Source organism: Hydra vulgaris, chromosome 09, assembly GCF_038396675.1.
Source record: "Hydra vulgaris chromosome 09, alternate assembly HydraT2T_AEP".
Classification (NCBI taxonomy): Eukaryota; Metazoa; Cnidaria; class Hydrozoa; order Anthoathecata; family Hydridae; genus Hydra; species Hydra vulgaris.
In genome coordinates, this window is record NC_088928.1 from 21463462 (window position 1) to 21488139 (window position 24678).

At 25.1% G+C, this 24678-nt stretch overlaps 1 protein-coding gene across 3 annotated transcripts in view; it reads left to right on the forward strand.

Annotated features, from left to right (window-relative positions):
* The window catches only part of LOC100204586 (cysteine dioxygenase type 1), a 31313-nt gene extending 9051 nt beyond the window's left edge, over positions 1-22262 (forward strand). Inside the window, exons 1-6 of one of the 3 annotated variants that reach the window (XM_065805049.1) lie at positions 4543-4566; positions 5584-5769; positions 8066-8143; positions 12128-12303; positions 14566-14735; positions 21951-22262. In XM_065805049.1, coding sequence (XP_065661121.1) covers positions 5606-5769; positions 8066-8143; positions 12128-12303; positions 14566-14735; positions 21951-22001 — 639 coding nt within the window. In that variant the 5' untranslated portion in view covers positions 4543-4566; positions 5584-5605 and the 3' untranslated portion in view covers positions 22002-22262. Of the gene's footprint in view, positions 1-4542; positions 4577-5583; positions 5770-8065; positions 8144-12127; positions 12304-14565; positions 14736-21950 lie in introns of those variants that run through there. The other 2 variants (XM_065805048.1, XM_065805050.1) reach the window with 2 other exon arrangements.
* The last annotated feature ends 2416 nt before the right edge of the window (positions 22263-24678 follow it).

Here is a 24678-nt window from a genome sequence, read left to right on the forward strand (position 1 = left end):
ATACATTTATACTTTATAAATATTACATTTATAAAGTATAAACAAAAAAGACTTTTTTATTTTTTATTATTGGCTTATTAAAGTATTAAACATCCTCCATCGTTCCCCCCCCCCTCCTTAATCTCCTCAATCTCCTCCTTCCTCCTCCTTCCTCCCTCCTTTCCAAGTCGGAAAAACAAAATTTTGTACCAAAAGTGTAAAAATAGAGTATCTGCTACTCAAAATAAACTCTTTAAATTTGGCATATGCATAGAAAATGTATAAACTTAAAAAAAAGAACAGGATAGAAAAAAAAAAGATCATATCTTCAACTAAACATAAGAAGTATAACACAGTGATATAAATAAATAACATTTTAACGTTCATCGATATAATAAAAAAATACTTTTTAAAAAATTTTGACTATTCTTCTTTTAAAAATACTTTTAAGTTAACATATAATTCTAAAAAAATATGCTACAATGCTACAAAACACAACCCTACCATACTGCCAAAACGCAAAGTTCTAAAGACGTGGAACAAAATTTTAGCACAAAAATTGGTTCCGTAAAACGCAGGATTTGACACACACACACACACACACACACACACACACACACACACACACACACACACACACACACACACACACATATGAAGAGTACACGGGAAAAAACGGCATATTTACATTTAAAAAGTTTTGAGAAAGTATATATTATTTATTTATAAAAGTTTTCATATGAAGTATAGAAGTAAATTAGAAAAAATTATTTCTTGATTAATTTATCTGAAGTTTACATTTTTAATAAAACATTTGTAACTTTTATTAAAAAAAATTTTTTTCCTAACTTTATACAAAGACTTTTATAAATGATTCATAAATACTTTCTTAAAACTTTTTAAATGCGACTATGCCGTTTTTTCCCGTGTACTCTTCATATATATTATATTATATTAATCCAGCATTTTACTTTGAGATAGCATGAGCCATTTCAAAAACTAAAAAAGACATGGAGCAAACTCTAACTATTTATATTTTTATGCTTATGTCAAATAAGGACTTTTTGCAAAAATTGCAATGATTGGAGCCTGGGAACAAAAAAGCCCCAAAATTTTCGCCTTGCCCTGTCCCCACACGTGAGAGCAACAGATTGATAAAATATTTTTTGTACTATTAGACTTATTCAATTAGACTTAAGTTAATCGATAAATTTAAAGTTTCATTCTATAATATTTCAGCGTTTAAAAAATATGACCCTATAAAGTTTGAACCCCCCTAAAATTGAAGGTTTACAAATTTGAAAAGCTGAAAAGTTATACTATTAAATTTAAAATTTATCGATGGATATAAGTTTAATTGGAAATAGTACAAAATTTTTTTATCAATTTGTGACTCACGTTTGAAATAAGGAAAAGAGGAGAGAGGGAGGAAAAAGTTAAGGGTTTTTTTGTTCCCAGGCTCCAATTATTGCAATTTTTGCGAAGTATTTTTATTTGAAATTAGTATAAACATACAAACGTTTGGAATTTGCTCCATATCTGGAAGTTAAATACCTCAAAGATCAAAAAATGATTCGCCATTTGATGAAAAAAGAAAGTTGACGTTAAGGTATGCAAATTTGATTAGCTGAATTAGCTGAATTGCGTAAAAAAAGCAATACTATTATCCCAGAAAAGTTAACCGATATTGTTTAAATAAAAATAAAATAAAAGCTGTACATTAAATGGAAAAATATCTCACTTTATAAACAAATATTTATTTCTACTATTAACTTATCTATAAAATCAAACTAAAAGTTTATTTTATTTTGATTATATTGATTGGTTATTTACAGAGTCAATTTTGTAATCATTTTTATTGATTTATTATGTATATTTTTTCCATTAAATAGTGCTTTGTAAAGTCTTCTATTTTTAATATTTATATCAGATTTTTTATAGTAAAATTAAATCTTTTGAAAATGATCGATATAAATTTTAATGGACTCTTTAATGTACTCTTAATTATACTCGTCTTCATTTTATTGTAATTCGATAGAACTACAAAAAAATAAAAATAGCTCTTTAAATGCAGTAATACAAAATAAGTTTTGAGATTTATACTTTGATCTCAAAGTAAAAAAATATATAAAAAACCTCATGGGAAATAGGTGTATTAATTAAATTGACATTTCTAAATCGAATTTTTGTCATAAATAATCCAGCAGCAGAAAAAGATGGCTCAGACTCGACGCTTGTTATTGGGATAGTCTCATTTAACCAAAAGTTCAAGTTTTTTTTCTGGTTGCTTATTAGCCCAACATTTCTTTAGAAATGGCTTCGAATTAGTCGTTTGATTTGTGTCGTTGCTTTAGGTAAAATGGTGTATAGCGTTCATTTTGGTGACGTCAAATTGTTTGTTTGTCCGAATATTAATCCCACTACCATTTGCGTTTTTTTGAAAATCTATTGCTTATGTCCGAATATCAATCCGTTGTTATTGCGTTGCGTTACTGAAAACAAAAACTGTTTTTAGAACACGACTTTATGCTATTGGGTTCGCGAGTTCGAGAACCCAATAGCATAAATCGAGCAAACCTGTCGAATAATACGCAATTTAAACAGATATACCCATGCTAAATCTCTGAAAAATTAGAGCTCCTATTATTTATGAATAGAACTTTCAAAACTTAGTATTTATGTTTCTATCGCAAAATGTATTGCTCCAAAACTCTCAAAAATCAATTTTTTTTTTATTTCACGTGAAAAATTGTTGTAAAATCGCATATAAAAGGGACTAAATAATTAGACTGCAGACTTTACTTGTTCCTGTCATTATTTTAAACTTATTTTATTTTTTATAAATATATACATAATAATATATTTATGTTTATAAGTATGAAAGTTATATATATGTAAAATGTTTATTAAATGACGAAACAAAATATTTCAAAAAAAAGGTATCGTTAAAAAAGTAAGATTTAGGATAGGGAAGGGGTAGTTTTTGGTAAAATTAAATTATTACCCACAGACAGTCCTTTAAATCTAATAACTTTTAACTTTGCGAGAACCGATTCGATCTGGCTAAAGTCTACCACTGGTCTACAACATTTTTGGAGCAGCGCGTCTAAAGTTAATTTTTTTTTGCACCGTTGTTGCATGCATCAAGAATTTTACACTTCATTCTTAAATTAGATATTTATTATTTTCAAAATATTTTTAACGGAAATTAGATTATTTATTCATTTATTTTTTGTTTTGTATTAAGTTAATTTTCCGAATCTGATTAAGTTTTGATTGAACGTATTGTTTGTGCATTCACGCAAACAATATACGTACGCGTGGGTGTTAATTCGTTTAAACAATTTTTTATTACTTTTTAATTAATAATAGTCGGGATTAGATCCCTGGCAACAATTTAAATCTGATTTAAGTGTCTTAAATGTACAAGTCACCTAATCGTTATCCATTGTCAATCAAATAAAGTATTGAAACAGTAAGCTATTTAAATATATATATATATATATATATATATATATATATATATATATATATATATATATATATATATGTATATATATTTATATACATATATATATATATATATATATATATATGTGTGTGTGTGTGTGTGTGTGAGTGTGTGTGTGAGTGTGTGTGTGAGTGTGTGTGTGTGTGTGTGAGTGTGTGTGTGAGTGTGTGTGTGAGTGTGTGTGTGAGTGTGTGTGTGAGTGTGTGTGTGAGTGTGTGTGTGAGTGTGTGTGTGAGTGTGTGTGTTACACACACAATAATACAATTAATAAAAATGTTCTATGTGATAAATTCTAAATGTTTTATTTGCTATATAAAATAGCGACAAATACTACAATATTTTATTTAATACTATTATTTATTTCGAACATGTGTCTTCAACCATTACACTGATTTATTGAGCTATGACTATGTTTTTATGATATCATTATTTAAAATAATAAATAAATTATTATTTAAAAAATGTTTTCATCTTAAACATACACAATTTATGTAATATATTCAGCTTATGCGATATATACAATTAACAAAAATCAACATAGGTTTGATAAAGAAAAGTTTAAATGGCACAATAATATGCCATATATAGCATTATTTTCAGGCTGTTGCGTATAAGAGTATCATGATGAGGGAGGGTGTATAAAATATGGCAATAATAGATTTTGTGTGTGTGTGTGGGGGAGGGGGGGCCTCGGACCTAGTAGCCGCGGCACTGATGCTGCCTATTCTATTTTGCCTCTTCGATGTTAAAAAAAGTTTAAATAAACTTGACTTTGGTGCGAGCGTAGCTTATAATAGTTGAATAATTTTGTAAACCTTTGTTTGAGATCTCATATTTTCTAAACAATTATTTAGACATTAACATTTTATTATTGCCTAATACAAATTCATCAACTATGAGCATTACGACATTGGAATCCAGGATACAACTTTTCGTGTGCAAATTCATACGTGTAACGACGTAATTTATTTTTTATTGATCTATTTTGACGTCACTAGTATGAATTCGCATACCTATGGTTGTGTACGTATATATTTAACGATTTGATCCAAATTGTATTACTTCAGTAGCAAAATGTAAGTTAAGGTAACACACAGTTTTACTTATTTGGAAGATATGACTTTATAAAATGTTTTTTAATTTTTTATACTAAAACAGTTTGTATGGTGTATGTTGAGATTAAAAGTAGCTATATTGTTAATAAAAAAGACATAAAAAACTTTAAAAAAGTGTAGCGTTAGGATAGGTCTTGATGTAAATAGCATTACTCTTTGTTTTATGTTAAAATATTTGTTAAAATAAAAATACTTTAACCTCAATTACATAGTTGAAATGCTGGTTATCAATCGTAAGACAGATGGCGCTGGCTAATAAATAAGTGAAACTTATGAAAGCGTTCACCTTTAGTTGCTGTCTCGCACTTTAATTTACTTGCAATTTCAGCATTAATTATCGCGAGAATTGTTTACGGTAGTAAGTTCACGTTATCAACAGTTGTTATCACTAAGCGTGTGTTTCTATGTGCGTATAAGCGTGTGCATGATTATATTAATATTAAAGGTTCACGATAGATTTATTATTTTATAATGTAACAAATATAAATACGTATACAATATAAAGTATATATAATATATAATACAACAATTTTTTGTTCAAAGTAAGCAATAACCTGTAGTAATCTATTATTAATATTTATTTAAAATTTATCCTTCATGGGATTTCGGAAAATCTCAGAAATATATCAATTAATATTTGATCAAGTTCATTTACTAATATTTTAAAAATTTAAAAATATGTGTCATCTTAAATGCTTAAACTAGAATGTTTATTTTTTATAACTTTAATTTTTATAAACGTATCTACAAGTGTGTGCTGTTTATGAGTGCGAAGTATGTATGGTTAATAAACTTAGAAGAGAGTTTTTAGAAATTAACATATGTAGAGAGATTGTGTCTTAGTGTAATAAAGATTGTAAAAGAGATTGTGCCTTAGTGTAATAAAGAGTAATTGTATCTTATAGTATGTGTTTGTGGACAAATATAATAATAATATTGCATGATAATTTAAAAAAAAACAAATTAATTTTGAAATAGGAAAGAAGAAAAAAATTAAAAAATGAATGAACCAGACAACAGTTTTACACTTACAAAATTAATTGAAAAATTGAATGAGTTATTTGACCATGAAAAGGTCAATGTTGATGAAGTTCAGGACGCAATGGAGACCTATCAATCAAATTTACCTGAGTGGAAAAAGTATGCTCATTTTGATGACTACAGGTAAAGTATAATTTAATGTTTTAGTTTTATAAACAATTTTTTAAGGGTTTTTTTTTTTTAAACTCAAACTATTATTTATTATAAGTTCTTTTTTTATTGTTTTTTTTTTTTCCAAAAAAAAATTTAATATACCAAATAAAATTAATTTATCTTCTTTAGTTTTGGAAGTTTTACAAATTAAAATATAAAAATCTGTAAAACCTTCACACAAAAAAAGAACTTGCCATAGTCAGTAAAATTCTAGAAAAAAACTTTTCAAGTACCTTAAGTGTTAATTTTTTTTAAGTTTTACAGAAGATTAATTGTTTACTTTAATCACTAATACTAAAACACTGTTTCAATATTTGTTTTTTTTCTTTTAAAAAGTAATTTTTTGTTGCTTCCTTTGTATGTTATACAATTTAAATTTATTAAGGCAATACTTTAATGTAAAATAAGTTTTTGCAAAATTTCAAAATATCTTTTTTACTATAAATAAAACTTTTATTATAATTAACTACTTTTTGTTGGCTAAGCTGTAAGTAACTTTATAACTGAGTACTCAATAAATAATTTAAATTTAAAAAATGCTCATTATATTGAAAATGATTCAACAATGTCATTCAGTTTATATAAATGTTCAAAATTTAAAAATTTTAACATCTTGTTATTTATTTTAAATACTATTATGACAGTAATGATATTTTTATTGCATTATTACATGTTGTTTTTAATACTATTACTTAGCATTTATTTTGAATACTGCTACTTAGCTTACAATGATATAACTGAGCATGTTGTTTTTATTTTGAGTTCTATTACTTATGAAGCTAGAAAACATTATTCTTAAATCTTATTTGACTTTGTTTCTCTTCATTCTTTTTCATTTGTATAAATGAACATCCATATAATCTCCGTATAGAAATTATGGATGTCAACATGTGTCTAGTACGTTAGGATGTTTGACAGTAAAAAATGTTATTATGTTTATAAAGATATAATATCCTTTACTTATTAATTAATTGCTTGACAAGTCAAAAATAATTTAGTTAATTATTTAGACTCAATAGTATAAATAATTGTTATAAATTTTTTAATAATAAATGTATAAAGCAAAGTTAATTATTATGCACATCACAAAATTTTTTTTTATTATTTATAGTACATGTCATACAAGATTGAAAATGTTGAATATCTAATTAACTTTATCAAAGTTAGGTTATATACTGAAAATAGCTAAACTTTTACCTATAATATTGGGCCTAGACAGACACTAGAAAGCATTTTAAAGGCAATTAAACAAAGTAAAATAAAATAAAAAAAAATTTATTTTGTATATATATTATTTGTATTCCCTGGAAAACACATAGAGGATAATAATGAGATGGATGTATGTTTAACTAATGCATGATTATACGTTGATTATTTTAATCATTATTATTATGATGATGATACAACTGTAAAGTACAAATGCAATAAAATTCATCACCCTTATATTTTGTTGGTATACAAGGATAATGCTCAAAGTCCAAAAACATTATTTTGAGATAATGAACAAATAAGTTTTTGCGTAATAGTTAAAATAGTAAGTTTTGGTGTAATAGTTGAAATCAAAAATCTTAATAACTCATTAATAATTTTATTAAATTTGTGTGTTATATCAAACGATATAACACACAAATTTAATAAAAAAACAAACTTAATGCATTTCCCTCGTATACCTATGATTTGTTTTTTTTTCAAAACTTTAGGTAGTTGCATAAAAATAAAATAGTTTTTATATAGTATTATAATTATTTAACTCTGCATCAATAATCTCTAATAATTATTGACAAAAATTACTAATTTAATCAAATCGTTAAAGTTCATAATCACTCTACTCAAAATTCTAATGATACCCATTAATAATAAAATCTATTGTTTAGTTGTTTCTTAAAAGGACAAGTTTTAGTAAATTCTTAAGGTAACTTCTCAACATCTATACTTAACTCAAAATTGTTCTACACATTTATCTGAATGAAATTTTTAAAGCAGAAATAACTATTGTTCAGTTTTTTTATTTTTAAGGTATTTATAACTTATTTAAATTATGTTATGCTATAAATAGCATTAACATGTTCTTATTTTATGTTACATATTATATAAACCTTCTAATATTATATATTACATATTTCATTATAAATAAAATAATATTTAATGTTATATAGTATTAAATATTTTTTTATTAAATAGTTTATTTGTTATTTGTTATCAGACGTATTTATTACTTTTCTTGGTTATTAAAAAAGTACTCATGACATTTGTTTTTTACTTTAAGATATACAAGAAATTTAGTTGATTCTGGAAATGGAAAGTTTAATTTGATTTTGCTTTGCTGGGGAGAAGGTCATGGAAGGTATGCACAATTTTGTTTTGGAGTAAAAAAGATATAAAAAATAACTAGCTTTCAAGAAATATTTCTTTTATGTAAAAATAACCTTTGATTTGTTTGATCTTGTTAGCTGAAAAATTATTATCTAAGGAAATTTGGTGATGAAAATGCTCATTATAACTGCTGCTATAAAATTTTAAAATTACTATAACAAAATTTGCCTTTTGGTAACTTTTTAAAATGAAAGTGGTTTGGGGTAAAACATAAAGTAAAATTGTGAGACAGAGCCATTTTTAGTTTATATGTAATAATCAAACTGTAATTTAATAGTAATATACTGAATTATAGTTTAATTTAGTAGGCAAAAATATTTATAGTTTTTAATTTCAATAAGTTTTAAATTAAAAACAGTTTTAAATTAAAAAAAAAAAATTAATAATATAAAGTTTATTTAAATGTTTGTAATTTTTCATTTAAACAAAAAACCAGATAACTTCAAAGCAACAACCTTATTAGTTTTATTACAATTTTTATTTATTATTATTAGTTTATGATATGTTTATATAATAAGGTTATAATCTTATTATATAAACATATCATAAACTAATAATATATAAATATATTTTAATATATAATTTAAAATAGTTGTAATAATTTTAAAATATTGGCACCAAATTAATTTAAAAAGGATAATCAGGGAATATTTTTAATTTTGATTAATTTTTTTAATAATTAGCTTACTAGCTATTGCAATTTTTTATTATTATTAGTTTATAATATGTTTCTATCATAAAGTTGTTTACTTTAATTTATATTAGTTGTAATAATATTACAGGGTCGGCATCAAATCAGTGAAATCAGGGAGTCATTTTAATTTTGTTTTATTTTTATTTTAATGTTTTAAAATGTTTTATAACAAATATTTTTCATTTTTTAGGTTACTATTGTTTAAAGAAGAAAAATAAAATATGTTTTAACAAAATTAGTCATGTAGCTTTAGTAGTTGTTCTTATAGACTAGAATTTCATTATTACCCAAAACTTTGCAGAGTTAGATTCTGGTCCTTTACATATGCATGAACCAAACAAAACAGCATTTATATTACGTATAAAAAAATGTTATAAAATGTATGAGTGAAACCGCTACTAATTATAAATACAATTTTATAAGATTTTTCTTTGTGTATAAATAGTCATAATTGGGTCATACATTCCATTTTTTTGCTAGAATGTATCTAACAAGTGTTTTCTTGAAACATTCATTATTCTTCTTAAAATTGCATCTTATTTCAAAGAAGAATGGTTTAATAATCCAGTGTTTGAAAAATGGCAGACTACAAGCATGGATCTAAAAATAACCAATTGCAAAGCATGCCAAGTTCTAAAATCAATTTCTCAAAGTCAATCAATCTGATCAAACTTGCAGAATTTTTTTTTTTTTAAGTAAATAAAAATTTCTCGCTGATATTGTGTAATGGGAACAGTCTACTATTTTAGAAAATGATTCCTGATACTAAAACCAGTAAATCTTGTATTACGAGTATAACTAAACTTAGTTATGTTATAAATTTTATTTTATTTACACAAGCTTTATTTACACAACAGAAAATGTCTCTAAGTTATCTATAATGCTGTTTGGTTTGATTAAAGCTGATACAATCTTTTTCAAAAGTGTTAAATCTTTTGAAACAGCTAAACATATACTGAATATTTTAAAAATTAAAATTAATAATAATTTGTAAATCTGAATCATGTTAAATTGATACTTTAACCCTCACTTTTCAGGCCACTGCTAAAGTTAACTTGGAAGTTTAATCATATTTTTGGCGAAAATTTAAAGCATAAATCTGTCTATAGTTAATTCAAGTGTGAACTGTTTTTTTTATTGATCTTGAAAAGATATGTGAATGACAAGAGTGACCTTAACTTTTTGCTCTGAAGTAACATGAGATTCTTGATACATACAACAGTTTTCATATAGCCTAGTGCCGCAAAGGTGTGCCACTGCATCGACTGTGGGTTTGGGCTGGTGCAGCAATCTTTTTTTTCATTATTCTTTGTTTTTTTTTGTTTTTTTTTGAATAGGCTGTATTAAAAGTAAACAAAAAAAAAAGCATCTGTATGTGTATCAGGCCTTGTGATAAAGGGTTAGGCATTAAACATTTTACATATGCGAAGTTAATGTTCATTTTAACAGTATTTTAGCGAAGAAGTTAAAGTTGCGAAAACTGCACACCATTGTGACAAAAGTTTAAATTACAAATACATAAAATCTTCTCATTATTTAAAAATATAATAAATTCAGATAAAATTAAAAAAATTAAAGCTTAAATTTTTATAAAACATTTTCATCAAAATAATCAAAATATTCAGGTACAGAAAAGAAACTTGTCTATTGAACTAATATTATGTAAATAAAAGAAATATAAAAAAATTTAAATAAATTGGTCTAAGCAAAATAATCTAGCAAACAATTTTGACAATTTTAGTTTTATGAACTATATTTATTCAGGTATTGAAAATACAGCAACAACCGGCAATAAAACATTACTTTAAAAAAATTTGCTTTTAACTAACTTAGCTTGACTCATAAAAATTTAGTTGTTTAGTTTCTACAAAATAACACAGGTGTTAATAACACATTTTAATTACTCAATCATTTTACATATATTAACAAAAATCTAGTTTTACATATGGTAATTTAGTTTTAGATGGTTATAAAAAAAATTTTTCTTACCATATTCAATGTTTTTAGTTTATTAATTAACATTTTAAAAACAATTGTAATTTGGGAAACTGTTAACAAAGCAGGCCTCAGCGGGAGTAAATGAGCACGAGAGCAAAGAAAAGCTCTCCTAAAATGAACATGGCAAACCATCTGAGCTGCTCCTCCAAACTACTTTTTATGAGAGTTGTTTATTTATATAAAATTGATTGTTAAATACAAAATTTGGTTTTATACTTGTTACAAGCATATGTTTGCAACGTTAAAGTTTCAATAATATACACATAACTTCATTTATTGCAATGTGAAAAATTCTTAAGACATAAAGTTTTTTTTTTGAAAAAACGGTGCCTGTTTATTATCTGATTAATTAAATTTTTTTGACTTTATATTTTTTATTTTAGTTACAATGATAATTACACTTTTGAGAGGAAAATAAAACTTTTGCAAGAGCTGTAAATTGCTCCCATAAAACGTTTTAGGGGAGTGTGGGCGAGAGCAAGAGCTAAAGCTCTCGCTTTTCGCTGAGGTCTGACAAAGCTAAAGTTTGAAATAAATTATATTGTTTAAAATACTAATTGTTTCTAACATAATTGTAACAAATTGATATAATTATAACATAGCACAATTATTATATAATTAGCATAGTTATTATTATCATAATTAAGAACATCATTAACACAAGATATAGTACAATAATGTATTTAAAATCAAATTGATAACATCAAGTTTTTAAGTCCTATTTGAAATAATGGTTAATATCATTATTATATCTAGTGAAGTATTCAAAATACTTATAAAGTAAAATAAAATAATTTTAGTCATAATCAGTATGAAAAACATGTAAAAAGTAGTGACTGTGAGAATCATCAGTAAAGAAAAAATACAAAACAAGTAAGCAGTGATTGTGAAAGTTCATTACAAAAAAACAAAAATCAAGTTAATATTTATTCAAATAATTTTTAAAATTTATTTAGGTCTGCAATTTTCTGGTCCATAAAAGCAATTTTAAAGTAGATAGCTATATACTAAAAGTAAGCAGTTACAATTTAAAAGTAAATAGTTAAAGTAAATCTCAAGGTAGTGCCATACTTAGCTTGATTTTCATAATGTCCTTTTCATAAAAGGTTTCTTTTTTTGAAGTGGGTTTGTTAAAGTGTTACAAGCTCAGGTTAAAATTAATTTTGTTATTAGTGATTCAATTATATTTTTTGTTTTCATATCTAAAAATTTTGTTTTATTTTTAATAAAATGTTTGGTATTCACAGCTAAATTATTTTTTAGTGGTATTCATGATCATGCAAACTCTCACTGCTGGATGAAAGTAATGGATGGAACTCTTACAGAAAAGCTCTATGACTGGCCAAATGAAGTAGGTTGTACTGCTAATATAGATCATGCCCTAATGACGCCACGCAGAGTTAAAGATTATACAAAAAATCAAGTTGCATACATTCACGGTATTGTTGTTATAAATTTACTAATGCAGTTTTAAGTTAGTAATGTACTGATATATTCTGGTAACTTTAATTTAAAAAATACCAACTTAAATGAAGCCAGTTTTTTAGACAAAGAAAAAAAGGAAGAATGAAAAAAACAAAATTTATTTGCTGTTATTAATTACAGCAAATAAATTTTGCTGTCATAAATAACAGCAAATAAATTTCCTTCATGCATAAGTGTCTGGGATAAAGTTTTCATTTCATAAATTAAAGTGAACTGATTATATTAGTGCAGTGCTGACCTAACCCACATTTTAAAATTAATCAATAGCTGATTACTGGAGAAAAAATTTTGGTATTAAATAAAGCAATTTTTCAAATAGGGCACTAGAACACTAGTTACAGAAGTCTATATATGTGAGAAATCTATGATATATTTTTCTAAATGTAACTCATATTATGACAGATCTTGTTTTAAATAAAAAACAGATTAGCTCATTAGCTCCTGATTTTGATGTCATAAAATTTTCTTTTTAACTACCACAATGAAATAAATTACCGCTAAACAAGTTTATTTTACTAATTAAGAAAGACAAATCTAGAAGTGTTATTTTCTAAATGAACATATTGTGGAATGTCTATTTTGTTTTAATTTTTTTGTTTTTTAATATTCAATTATTAAATTTAATATTACGTTTTTTTATTTTGTTATCATTTAACATAAATTAATTGCTTTCTTTTCTCTACATATGTATAAATGAATTAAAATATATATATTTTTTTCATTGTTTATTAAAATTGCATTATTATTAACAAACAAAAAATATTACTTGTAGCAAAGAAAAAGTTATAACATGTTTACAAGGTATTTTGTTTTATTAAAAAAATATTTTTATACATACTACCATTTATCTTATCTTATATATACTTCCGATCTTTTTTGGAAAAGTATCTAGCGTCTCTTGTGCCATCTACTAAAATTCATTTTTGTGTTAATTGTGTTATTCAACTAAGTCTCATCCTTTTACTGTGACTGTTTCTAAGTGCTCCAATTTTTTATTCATATAAGTTTTTCCTCAAACATCAGTTCTTTTGAATTCACTTTCATCTTGTTTCAATTCAATTCATCTTGTTTTCCTGATTCATATAATTTGCAATCTTTTAAGTTGTCTGTCAATCATTATCTTGCTCTATAAACATCATCTTTTCTCTTCCAGTAACTTCCAACTCTAATAGTGGTTGCTTGCAGCCTTGTTGGAAGTAAAGATGTTGAAAAAAAAAATGGTTCTAATACAAAGACCATAGTTTTGTTCTATAAATTTAACATTCCTATTGCTAAAGTTACTATATTTCAGACAACTATTTTTTTTAACATTGAGTTGATAAAATTTTTTAAAATTTAAGCAAAATTAAAAATGTAATGTTTCTTATTTAAATAAGGAAAAGAAGTGTATTTGGTGTTTAAAATTTTGTACCAGCATTTAATAAAATCAATCAGCACTTCACAAGCACTTTCACTTTACATTGTTTATAAATAAAAAGTGCATAATATTTAATAAAATCAATCAGCACTTCACAAGCACTTTCACTTTACATTGCTTATAAATAAAAAGTAAAATTTAAGTATGATAACATTAAACTATTTTTGTGGTAATGACAACAAAACTAGTTTAATTAAAAATTTTAACACAAAGCAAGGTATAATGTTGTTATAGAAAAATATTATGCAATCTTTATTTTGTTTACAGTTTAAATTTTTTTTTCTTTTCCTAATATAAAAAAAAATCTTTTTACATACCACTAAATGTATTTTCACTTGCACTATTAAAACAAGTTCAATGTATGTTCATGTTTTTTGATGCAATGTTTTGAACTCATTTTTAAGAAATTGCCTTTCTTTTTTTTGAAATAAAATAAATAATAAGGGGTTTAAAATGTCTTGTACATAAAAAAAAATATCACTCTAAGGATGAGCAGATGATTCCTTTCACTGGAAGAGTACCTACAAAAAAAAGTATAGAATAAAAAAAAGTTAGTATTTTGATAAACCAAAATACAAAGTTAAACTTTGTATTTTGGTTTATCTGGTAGGGCAGACGATTTTGAACAAGGTGCAAGAACAGGAATATCTGTGTTTTAGTTTTAATGAAGAATATAAATAACAAAAAGCTCAACTAAAATGCTGTCTATTTTGTCTTAATAACCTTAAAATTATGTTGCTTTCATTAAACTGATATTTTTTGCAGATGTTTTTTTGATAAAAACAATTTTTTTTTATAGACACTATTGGATTACATCGCATTGAAAATAAAAGTCATACTCAACAAGCTGTTTCACTTCATTTGTATTCTCCTCCCTTTAATATGTGTCATTCATTTGATGAGAGGACTGGCAAAGTAAATACTTGTGAAGTTGTGTTTTGGAGCCGAGGTGGCATCAGAACCCCAAATGTAAGTAATGATATTAACTTTTTAAGCCTGTTATCAAAGTAGTAATAATCCATTTATTTCTTGCTGTCAGATCTGTTGGTTATACAAAATATATAGATTGACTATGTTTTTACATAAAAAAACAGTCATAAGTCAGTTTTAGTCACTAGACTAATAAAAATTTATTCCACAATTAGTTAATAATTGTTTATGCTTTGTTCTGAATAATTTCACTAAACAAAAGAATTTTGTTTCTTACACAAAAGAAATTTGATTAAGACTTGAATAATAATAACCTATCCACAGTCCACTATGATATTTTTAATTTATGTAATGTCTCAAATAGATCACAATTTATAATATTTTTAATTTATGTAATGTCTCAAATAGATCACAATTTGTAAAAATGTTTGGTTCCTTTTATTTTTAATTAAATAATTTTGATAACAAAATAAAAGTTTGTTTATTGTATATGTTTATTTAAAATTCATATATATTTTTTTTATTTAAATATATTTAATTCTATATATTTAAATAATATATATATATATATATATATATATATATATATATATATATATATATATATATATATATATATATATAAATTAGTAGAAAATCACTTAACAAAATAATTTACCTCATTTAACACTGTGTTCCATCAATAAAGACTCATCAGATTTCTGATGAGTCTTTATTGATGAAACACTGTTAAATGAGATAAATTTTCTGTTAAGTGATTTTCTACTAATTTATAATTGCTCTGTTCTTTTAAAAACATTGAGCACTCTATTTGTAGAATACATTTTAAAATTGTTTAAGTATATATATATATATATATATATATATATATATATATATATATATATATATATATATATATATATATATATATATATATATATATATATATATATATATACACTTAAATTTTAGAAAAAACAACTTTTAATGGAACTTAAAGTTTCATGCCTATTAACAATCATCAGCCATGAAGTACAAAATCGAAAATATAAATAACCGTTTAAAAATTACAAACTACGGTAGAATGAGTTCTGACGTTATAGTACAAGAAGACATAATGGAAAACTTATCTCCGCTATCAAATAATGAAAGGAGAAATTTATTTTTGTTTCTGCATTTAGAGACTAATTCGCCTCTTTTGTTTAGCAGATTGTTTCCTTTGTAAAATAATATTTGGAACTTCTCATTTAAACAAAGCTTACAAATTTTTGACGCAGGATTGTATGATTTACAGCATTTAGTAATACTCCATTTGATTGAAGTTGTGAAATTGTTTTCTTTTAATTCCCATATTTCCTTAGATAACTCAGTGTCGTTTTTGTATTTTTTAATGTTAAAAGATTTTTGATGATTCGCATAACGTATCTTAAATGATGTTTCGCTTATCCCAATGTACACTTTATCATTGTATTGAGGTTTAATTGAGCTTAGGCTGGCTTGGTAAACAATGTTGTTAGACAAGCAAATGTTGTTCAGTGGACAAAGAGATTTTTTAATGCAATTGCAGGCTTTTTCTGATAATTTTACATCACTATATAAAATATTTTTGTTGCGTGAGTTATTAATAGATTTGATGTTTGGCATACAGGAGTAGCTTATCTTAATTGTGTTTCTGTTAAATATTTTGTGTAGTTTGTGGTTTTTAGGAAAATGCTTGTCAATTAGGGTTAAAAAGCGTTGACCAATGTAACATTTTTACTAAATGGAGGATTGTACCAGATTATGTTTTGTTTGTGGTTATTTTTTGGAACATTTTTTGTACTTGGTTTATATGTCAACTTATAAGTGTATCCCAATTGCTTTAATGCGTGTTCATAAAGGTGTAACAATTTATTAAAAATAACTTCACTTGATGAGTTGGCAAGTTAAATCAAAAATCAATAAAATCGTAAATCATACAATACTGCGTCAAAAATTTGTAAGCTTTGTTTAAAAGAGAAGTTCCAAATATTATTTTACAAAGGAAACAATCTGCTAAACAAAAGAGGCGAATTAGTCTCTAAATGCAGACACAAAAATAAATTTCTCCTTTCATTATTTGATAGCAGAGATTAGTTTTCCATTACGTCTTCTTGTACTATAACGTCAGAACTCATTCTACCGTAGTTTGTAATTTTTAAACGGTTTTTTATATTTTCGATTTTGTACTTTATGGCTGATGATTGTTAATAGGCATGAAACTTTAAGTTCCATTAAAAGTTGTTTTTTCTAAAATTTAAGTATAAAACGCTCTGTTTTTGAAAAAAAATGTTATCAACTAAATCATACAGCAACAATATATATATATATATATATATATATATATATATATATATATATATATATATATATATATATATATATATATATATATATATATATATATATATATATATATATATATATATATATATATATATATATAAATATATATATATGTATATATATATTTATTTTTGTTATTTACCTCCTCAAGGCCTAGAAGGCCACTACAGATGAGGAGGCTACTTAATAGTGGTTATAACCCTCTCTCAACTCTATAACTCCGAAATACAAACCTTGACGAACAATGCTGCTGCGCGGAGAAACAAGTTGAGCGTCGTTCTACCAGGGACGTGGTGGGGATCGAACTCGGAACCTCTCGCTTTTAAAGCGAGCGCTTTACCACTACACCACTACCGCATGCATATATATATATATCAACCCTCAGAATTAGGAAAAATCAGGTCGGCAATATTTTGCTGACCTCAATCTTTTAGAGGTTGGCAAAAAAATTTGATACAAAGGTCTTACCGTAAAATATAGAAACAAGGTTGGCTATTTTTTGACCTAACTGCCGACCTCAAACACTTTAAGGTCGGTAGTTAGGTTGGCATTGCCGAATGCTGACCCTAATTCTGAGGGTTGATATATATCTATATAAATATCTATATACCTATATATCTATATATATCTATATATATCTATATATATCTATATATATCTATATATATATATATATATATATATATATATAGATATATAGATATATATATATATATATATATATATATATATATATATATATATATATATATATATATATATATATATATATATATATGTATATATATATATATATATACATATATATATATATATATATATATATATATATATATATATATATATATATATATATATATATATATATGTATATATATATATATATATAAATATATATATATATATATATAAATATATATATATATAAATATATATATATATATATAAATATATATATATATATATATATATATATATATATATATATATATATATATATATATATATATATATATATATATATATATATATATATATATATATATAAAAGCTCTTTATGTATTTATGTTTTAAAACAATTTTTATCAGGGATGCAAAGTCCCAAAAAGGATTCCAAATTTTAGCATCACAAAAAGATTATTTCTTTCTTGTTTTTGGTACCCAGGAGCTCCAAAAATGTTAAAAACCTTATGGACTACTTTTGAGAAAAAAATTTAAGACTTTAAGGTTAGAGCAACAATCAATTTTTGAACCCTAAGTACTTATGTATAATAGTGACAAGGACTCCAGGACTCCAGGCTTAAAAATGATAAGTTCTAAATCATCATAAAATCTCATGAATTTTTTTCTTATTGCAGTCACATTTCATAACACTAGAAACCAAGAAAAAAATATTAAAAGCTGGAGTCCTTCTAGGACTCTACATTCTTGATTCTTATATATACAAGCCTTCTGAGACAAGGCATGTGGTTGCACGCCTTATCTGACCATGCCTTATAACATCTTTATCTGACCAAACTTTATAATACTTTTTTTCGACAGCTTTGGCCACAGCTCTTAACATGTTTTGAAAGATTGTATATTTTTAAAATGCACTGAAAAAAACTGAAGTAAACTGAAGAAATCTCAATCAGGAGACAAGACATCCGAGTTTAAGCTTTCTGCGAAGCTACTTTTTGAAAAACGTCATTTAATAAAAGTTGTATTGATTTATTGATATATAAAATTTATTGATAATTTACCGATTTACCAGTATTACGATTTTCATTTAACGAATTTCTGATAAATCAAAAGTTGGTAAATTTACAATCCCTACTTGTTGTCAAAATAGCATTGTAGTTATAAGAATTAGTTTAAAAAAAAATACAGTTAATTCCCAATAACTCCAACCTCCGAAGGACTAAGCAAAATGATTCAACTCAAGCGAATTCCCGTTAAAATGACTTCCTTAATATTTAATAATAAAATGGGTCAATGCAAATGATCTTTTATTAAAGAATTTATTAAAACTATAAAGTAATTGCTTTTTTAATGGTATTTTATAATGTAAAAGCAGTATATTGTTTTTTAACAGTTTAATTATAGCTTTATTTATGTCTAATAACGATATATTCCATTTAAATCTTAATACAACAAATAAATACAAAAAATATTAGAATACTATTACTTATGTTTATATGAAGTAAGTTCTAAAAAAATTTTATCAGGTTATTTTGATTTCTTTATTTCCCATAAGAAAAATCTAAGTTAAGCCAAGAAATTTGCTGAAAGAGGATAAAAAAATGGTTCAAGTTATTCAAGGTTTGACCTAACCAGAGAAATTTAATAGAAATCAATTAGAAAATTTCAAAAGACCAAGTGTAATAGTTCGAAATAACAAAATTTAAAATTAACTATTGACTTACCAGAAATTAACTGTAGTAATTCTGTCTTTTGAAGACTTTTAAATCAAAATTCAGAATTACTTTTGTAAGTATTAAAGTAATTTGAAAGGTAATTTAATTTAAAGGTAGTAAATTTAAAAGATCAATATTGTAAGAATCCTGATTATTATAGTAAATAGAAAATCAAATGGTCTGGCGATTTAACAAACAACATAAATTGGCCATTAAATAGTAATATCAAAAGCTAAGTGTGCTTCACCATTAAAAGCTACATTTTGGAATAACTTAATTTTGGAATAACACTTTTTTTTTATAAAGTAGGGATTCATGATCAAAAGTAGTATTTTAATATTGCTTTTGATTAAATATTACAAGTCAAATAAATTATACCTTCTTGTTGTATGATTTAAATTTGGTTATTATTGGCATTTTCTAATTAGGAGGTGCAGGTATCAATATGCATGATATCTGCATCTTTATGTTTTCTTAGAAAGTTCTGTATCGTTGTTGTTCCTGCTTGGGTTAAAAGATTTTAAGTGATTTGCAAACCTAACCTTTAATGCATTTTCATTAATACCAATATAAGATTTTTCATTAAGACTGGGATCTAATATTATAGTGGCTATATATGCAACGTCTCTGTTGGAAATATTGCTTATGATGTAAGGGGAAATGTCATTTTTATCTTATTTTGTTAAGAACGCTGAATGGAGAATTAAACCACATGTTTTTTTAATTGTTATTTATTAGTATTAAGAAGGTTTAAATTCAATGAAATTGGAGATTGTTGTAAAATGAAGACCTTTCTAATGTATCTTTATAAATAGAAGCAGTGTTTTTGCATAAAGAGTTGGTGATAACCTATGTTCAATTAAGGTTGGTTATTGTTTTAAAACGCTTGATAGGTGGTTAAAACATGAATATAATTTACCACAATATCAATTTTATGTTAGAGTTGGGTACTGCAGTCATTAAAGTTTAATGTAACATCATAGCAATTAACGATTTTCATATTAGATTGATTGTAAATACTTGCTATATAATTGCCAATTTCAGAAATGAAGGAAAATTCCAACTAGCTAACAAATCTCTGTGCTATCAAATGCTCCCATAGTGACAACAAACAAACCAATTGATTTTTTTATCTAAACTTGGTCATGCTAAATATAGATTTTTGCCTGTGGTGAGTTCAAGATATATGGTCTTAACCAATGGTAACATATTGTTGTTCAAAGTGGATGAAGTTGATAAAAAGCTTTTTTTTCAGAATGGTAAAGTCAGCAAAAAAGTCTAAAATAAAGAATCTATAAAAATGTTTTTGATGTTTTTGAACCAATGTAATTACAATCTATTGTTTCACTAATCTAAGTTATATTGGGTGGTTAGATAAGCAGTCCAAGATCATACTGAAATAGCCAGTTGCCGGGGTCTTCAGTACATACATCAGCTGAGTAAATAAGGAACACATGCAAGAGTACTGCTACATCTACTAAGGATTTGGGTTGGGGAAGCAATCTTTTATTTTATCTTTATTTTTTTTATTTTTCGGAAAAAGTCATATAGAATAAAGTAACAAGTTCAGCAAATGTATATCTATATGAATGTATAAATGTATATATGTATAAATGTACGTATATCTGTATAAATGTATATAGATAAATGTAGATATATATACTTTAAATGTTTATATACATTATTCATTAATGTATATATACAATATACATTAAGTTGTTAAATAAAAACTTCTTTTGTATGGATATAACTCATATTGATGTAAAAATTCATATCCAGGTATCTACAAATAAAAGTTTTCTTGTTGTTTAAAAGTAAAACAGGACTAAAGACCTTATTTTGTATATGCCAACATAAAATAAGTTCACTCAAGGTAAGGGAAAAAAATCAGAGGTGGCTCAGAATTTGAAAACTTGTAGATTTAATTTCTAGTGGAATGGACAACACTTTAAAAATAGAAGTTAATGAGAGTATAATAAAAAAAGTTAGGAAAGCATTGCAAATACATTTAAATTAGCAAAAAAGTCATTGGTTTTCTTTACTTTTCGGAAGAAAAAAAAAACCCAATATGGGAATTAGGAAAAATGAGGTTGACAATAAATTGCCGACCTTTAACTGTTAAAGGTCGGCATCAGGTCAGCAAAAAAAATTTGACACAATGGGGTTACAGTAATACATAGAAACGAGGTCGGCGGTTTTTACAAAAAATAGTAGATTCCAGCTTATAATTAAAAAAATTTATTCTTATTCAAATTTGGACAAGCGATCGTGATTTTAAGATTTTAAGAAGATTTTTATTATATATATGTGTGTGTGTATACACATACATAGATACATACATACATACATACATACATACATACATACATACATACATACATACATACATACATACATACATACATACATACATACATACATACATACATGCATACATACATACATACATGCATACATACATACATACATACACACTAACAGTTAAATTTATTTTAATGAAATTTTTTTTAAGGGAAAAATAAATCAAGTTGCGTGTACAAAGAACACAGCTGATCAAACTTGACATGTCAATCAAAGATGGTTGTAAACAATTAAATCGTGGGTGTCGTTGGCATCAATGCTATAGTTATTGATCTACATAGAAGTCTATTAGTTGAGAAAAACAAGTTGAAATTGTTTTATGCTCTTATATTTATTTACTGATTTTTTAAATTTTTTTTCAGTTTAATACACTTTTTTATTACTTTTATTTGAGTTTATTTACTAATTCGCTAATTTTGTTAAATTCTTTAAATTTATAATTTACTGCGGCAACGCAAAAATACATAGATTTTTTTTTAAAAAGTTACTATTTGAAAAAGAAAAAGTAAATTTTAAACAGAATAAAAAAAAAATAATTCAAAAGTGAAAAAACTTTTTGATGTTCGACTTTTTAAGCGCCGTAACTCTAAATCTCTAATCTACACGATATTTCTCTTTTTACTGTGTGACTAATAAAAACGCGGTTGGGTTTAATCTTGAGATTATTCTCATACAAGGCAAATGAGTGTTTGTCTTATCTAAGAATTAGAATTGCAACTTTGCGAACTGCATGCCATGCATGCAATGTGAACTTTTTTGCGAACCTAGATTACATTTTATTGACCACTACAGTTATATTTTAAAAAACGTTTGCTCGTCAATTTTTTAATTTAAATTAAGTATAATAGTACTTGATTTATTTTATTTAAATTAGATTGTATTTCTTTTAAATTAAATATAATTTATGTTTCTGGTTGAAGTCCATAAAAATATATAGTAAAATGAACAATTTAACGGCAAACGGAAAATAAAAAATATTACATCATTAACGACCAATAGAACTATGGTTCGCAAAAAGTTCGCAGTTTACCGGTTGCATATTTTGAAACCCTATACAGACTCAGAATAGGCAGAGATATGTGCAATCTGATTCGCTGATTTTGAAAGAGAGGCTTTTGCGCGTATGTTTAAATCAAAACGAATGTCAAAAAACGAATTGAATAATAAAAGTGAATTTGAGTAATTTCATAAAAAACCAAATAATAATAGCAAAAAAAATTATGATTTTTCTATCCAATTTTGTGCAATGTAGTACAAATACTTATACAAACCTTCACAACTCAAAACATCCGTGATTTTCAGAATTTTTTCTTAAAAATAAAGATTTAAAAAAATTAGTTTGTTTTTCTAATTGCTTTTATAATTCTAAGATATAAAAAAGACAACCATTGTAACAAACTATAAAAATGGTGAAACTTGACTATGCTGTGATTCTCATACGATAGATTTTTTAAAACAGTTTTAAAATTTACCTACTAATATCAATAGACTATTATTAACTTGGTATATTTTTTTTCAAATTAAGTTCCCATTTATCCAATCATTTAGCGAGAAAAGTATTTTGAAAAAATAGCCTAATTTCTTTTTAGAACTTTACACTTAGTACTCCCATATATAAATTATATACAACACTAAAAAAATTTGAGAGTATTGCTTATTGGTTGTTATAGCTAGCCCAGATGATTCGCAACACTCTAAAATTAAAAGCAATTGTAAGCAAGAGCAAATTTAGATATCCTTTGGTAATATATAGTAATAAAAGATCACAAAGCATTGTAGCATAATAAGCTATTAGAAAAAATCTATAACCTGATGTCCACAAGTGTGTTTTGATATAGTAAACTGATTACCAAAAGCAATAACTCTCAACTTACCACACCTTTATGAAAAACTAAGTGTAAAAAGGTAGAAGCAAGAAAGATTGCAAACATGCAAGTTGCATGTTTGCAATCTTTCTTGTTTCTACCTTGTATGCATGTTGTTGTTTATTTCAATTTCAAAACTCAATACATGTTTGTTGATATATAGCTTTTAACCTGAACAAAATACTCGTTATTGTATTCTATAATTAATATAAAATGTGTATCCTTTAATAGCAACTGCTTGTAAATAATATTAAATAAAGCAGCAAACTTTGATAAATCTTATATGTTTATAATGCTAATAATTTATTTTACATTATATACTACAGAAGAAAAAGAAAATGTCTGCTCTAAAAAAATTAGAAAAAAAATCAATTTTCATCCTATATAATATATATAAAGAAAAATATTGATGTACGCCTTATCAGCCTTCTCAAAATTTAGGTTGAACAATAACTTCTTCAGGGTTCGTAGATTTATATGGAACATTTAAGCTAGTTTGGCAAAACATCTGTAAAAATTTTCTTTTTCCAAAATTTAAATGTTAAACTGTTTATAATTAACAAGTTGGTATAAAGATGCAGTAACGAGCTTAGAACAACCTCTACCTCAGCTTAAAATTTATACTTTGCATATTTTAAGTACTTTACCAGTAGTCTGGTGTAATTGCATATAAACTTTGTATCGAGCATTCTTTATAGAACACAGACATTATATTTGATGAGAAACACATTTAGAAATCTTGCAAAATTGCACACATGCAAATTCAAGTGAAATATTTCAAGAGTTTATACATACAAAACACATTTTATAATAGCAAAAATATTCATAGCATGACAACTTATTTTGTTCTTTTTTTTGATAATTTCCTTTTCTTTATTTTATTACTCTTTTTTCATTAAAACGTTTGATTTTAACCACTTAGTTTAGTTTTTTAAATCTTTTTTTTTTTTAAATTACTGCAATACAAAAAATGCCACAATCATTTGCCATAATCCACTTTTATTTATGCCATAA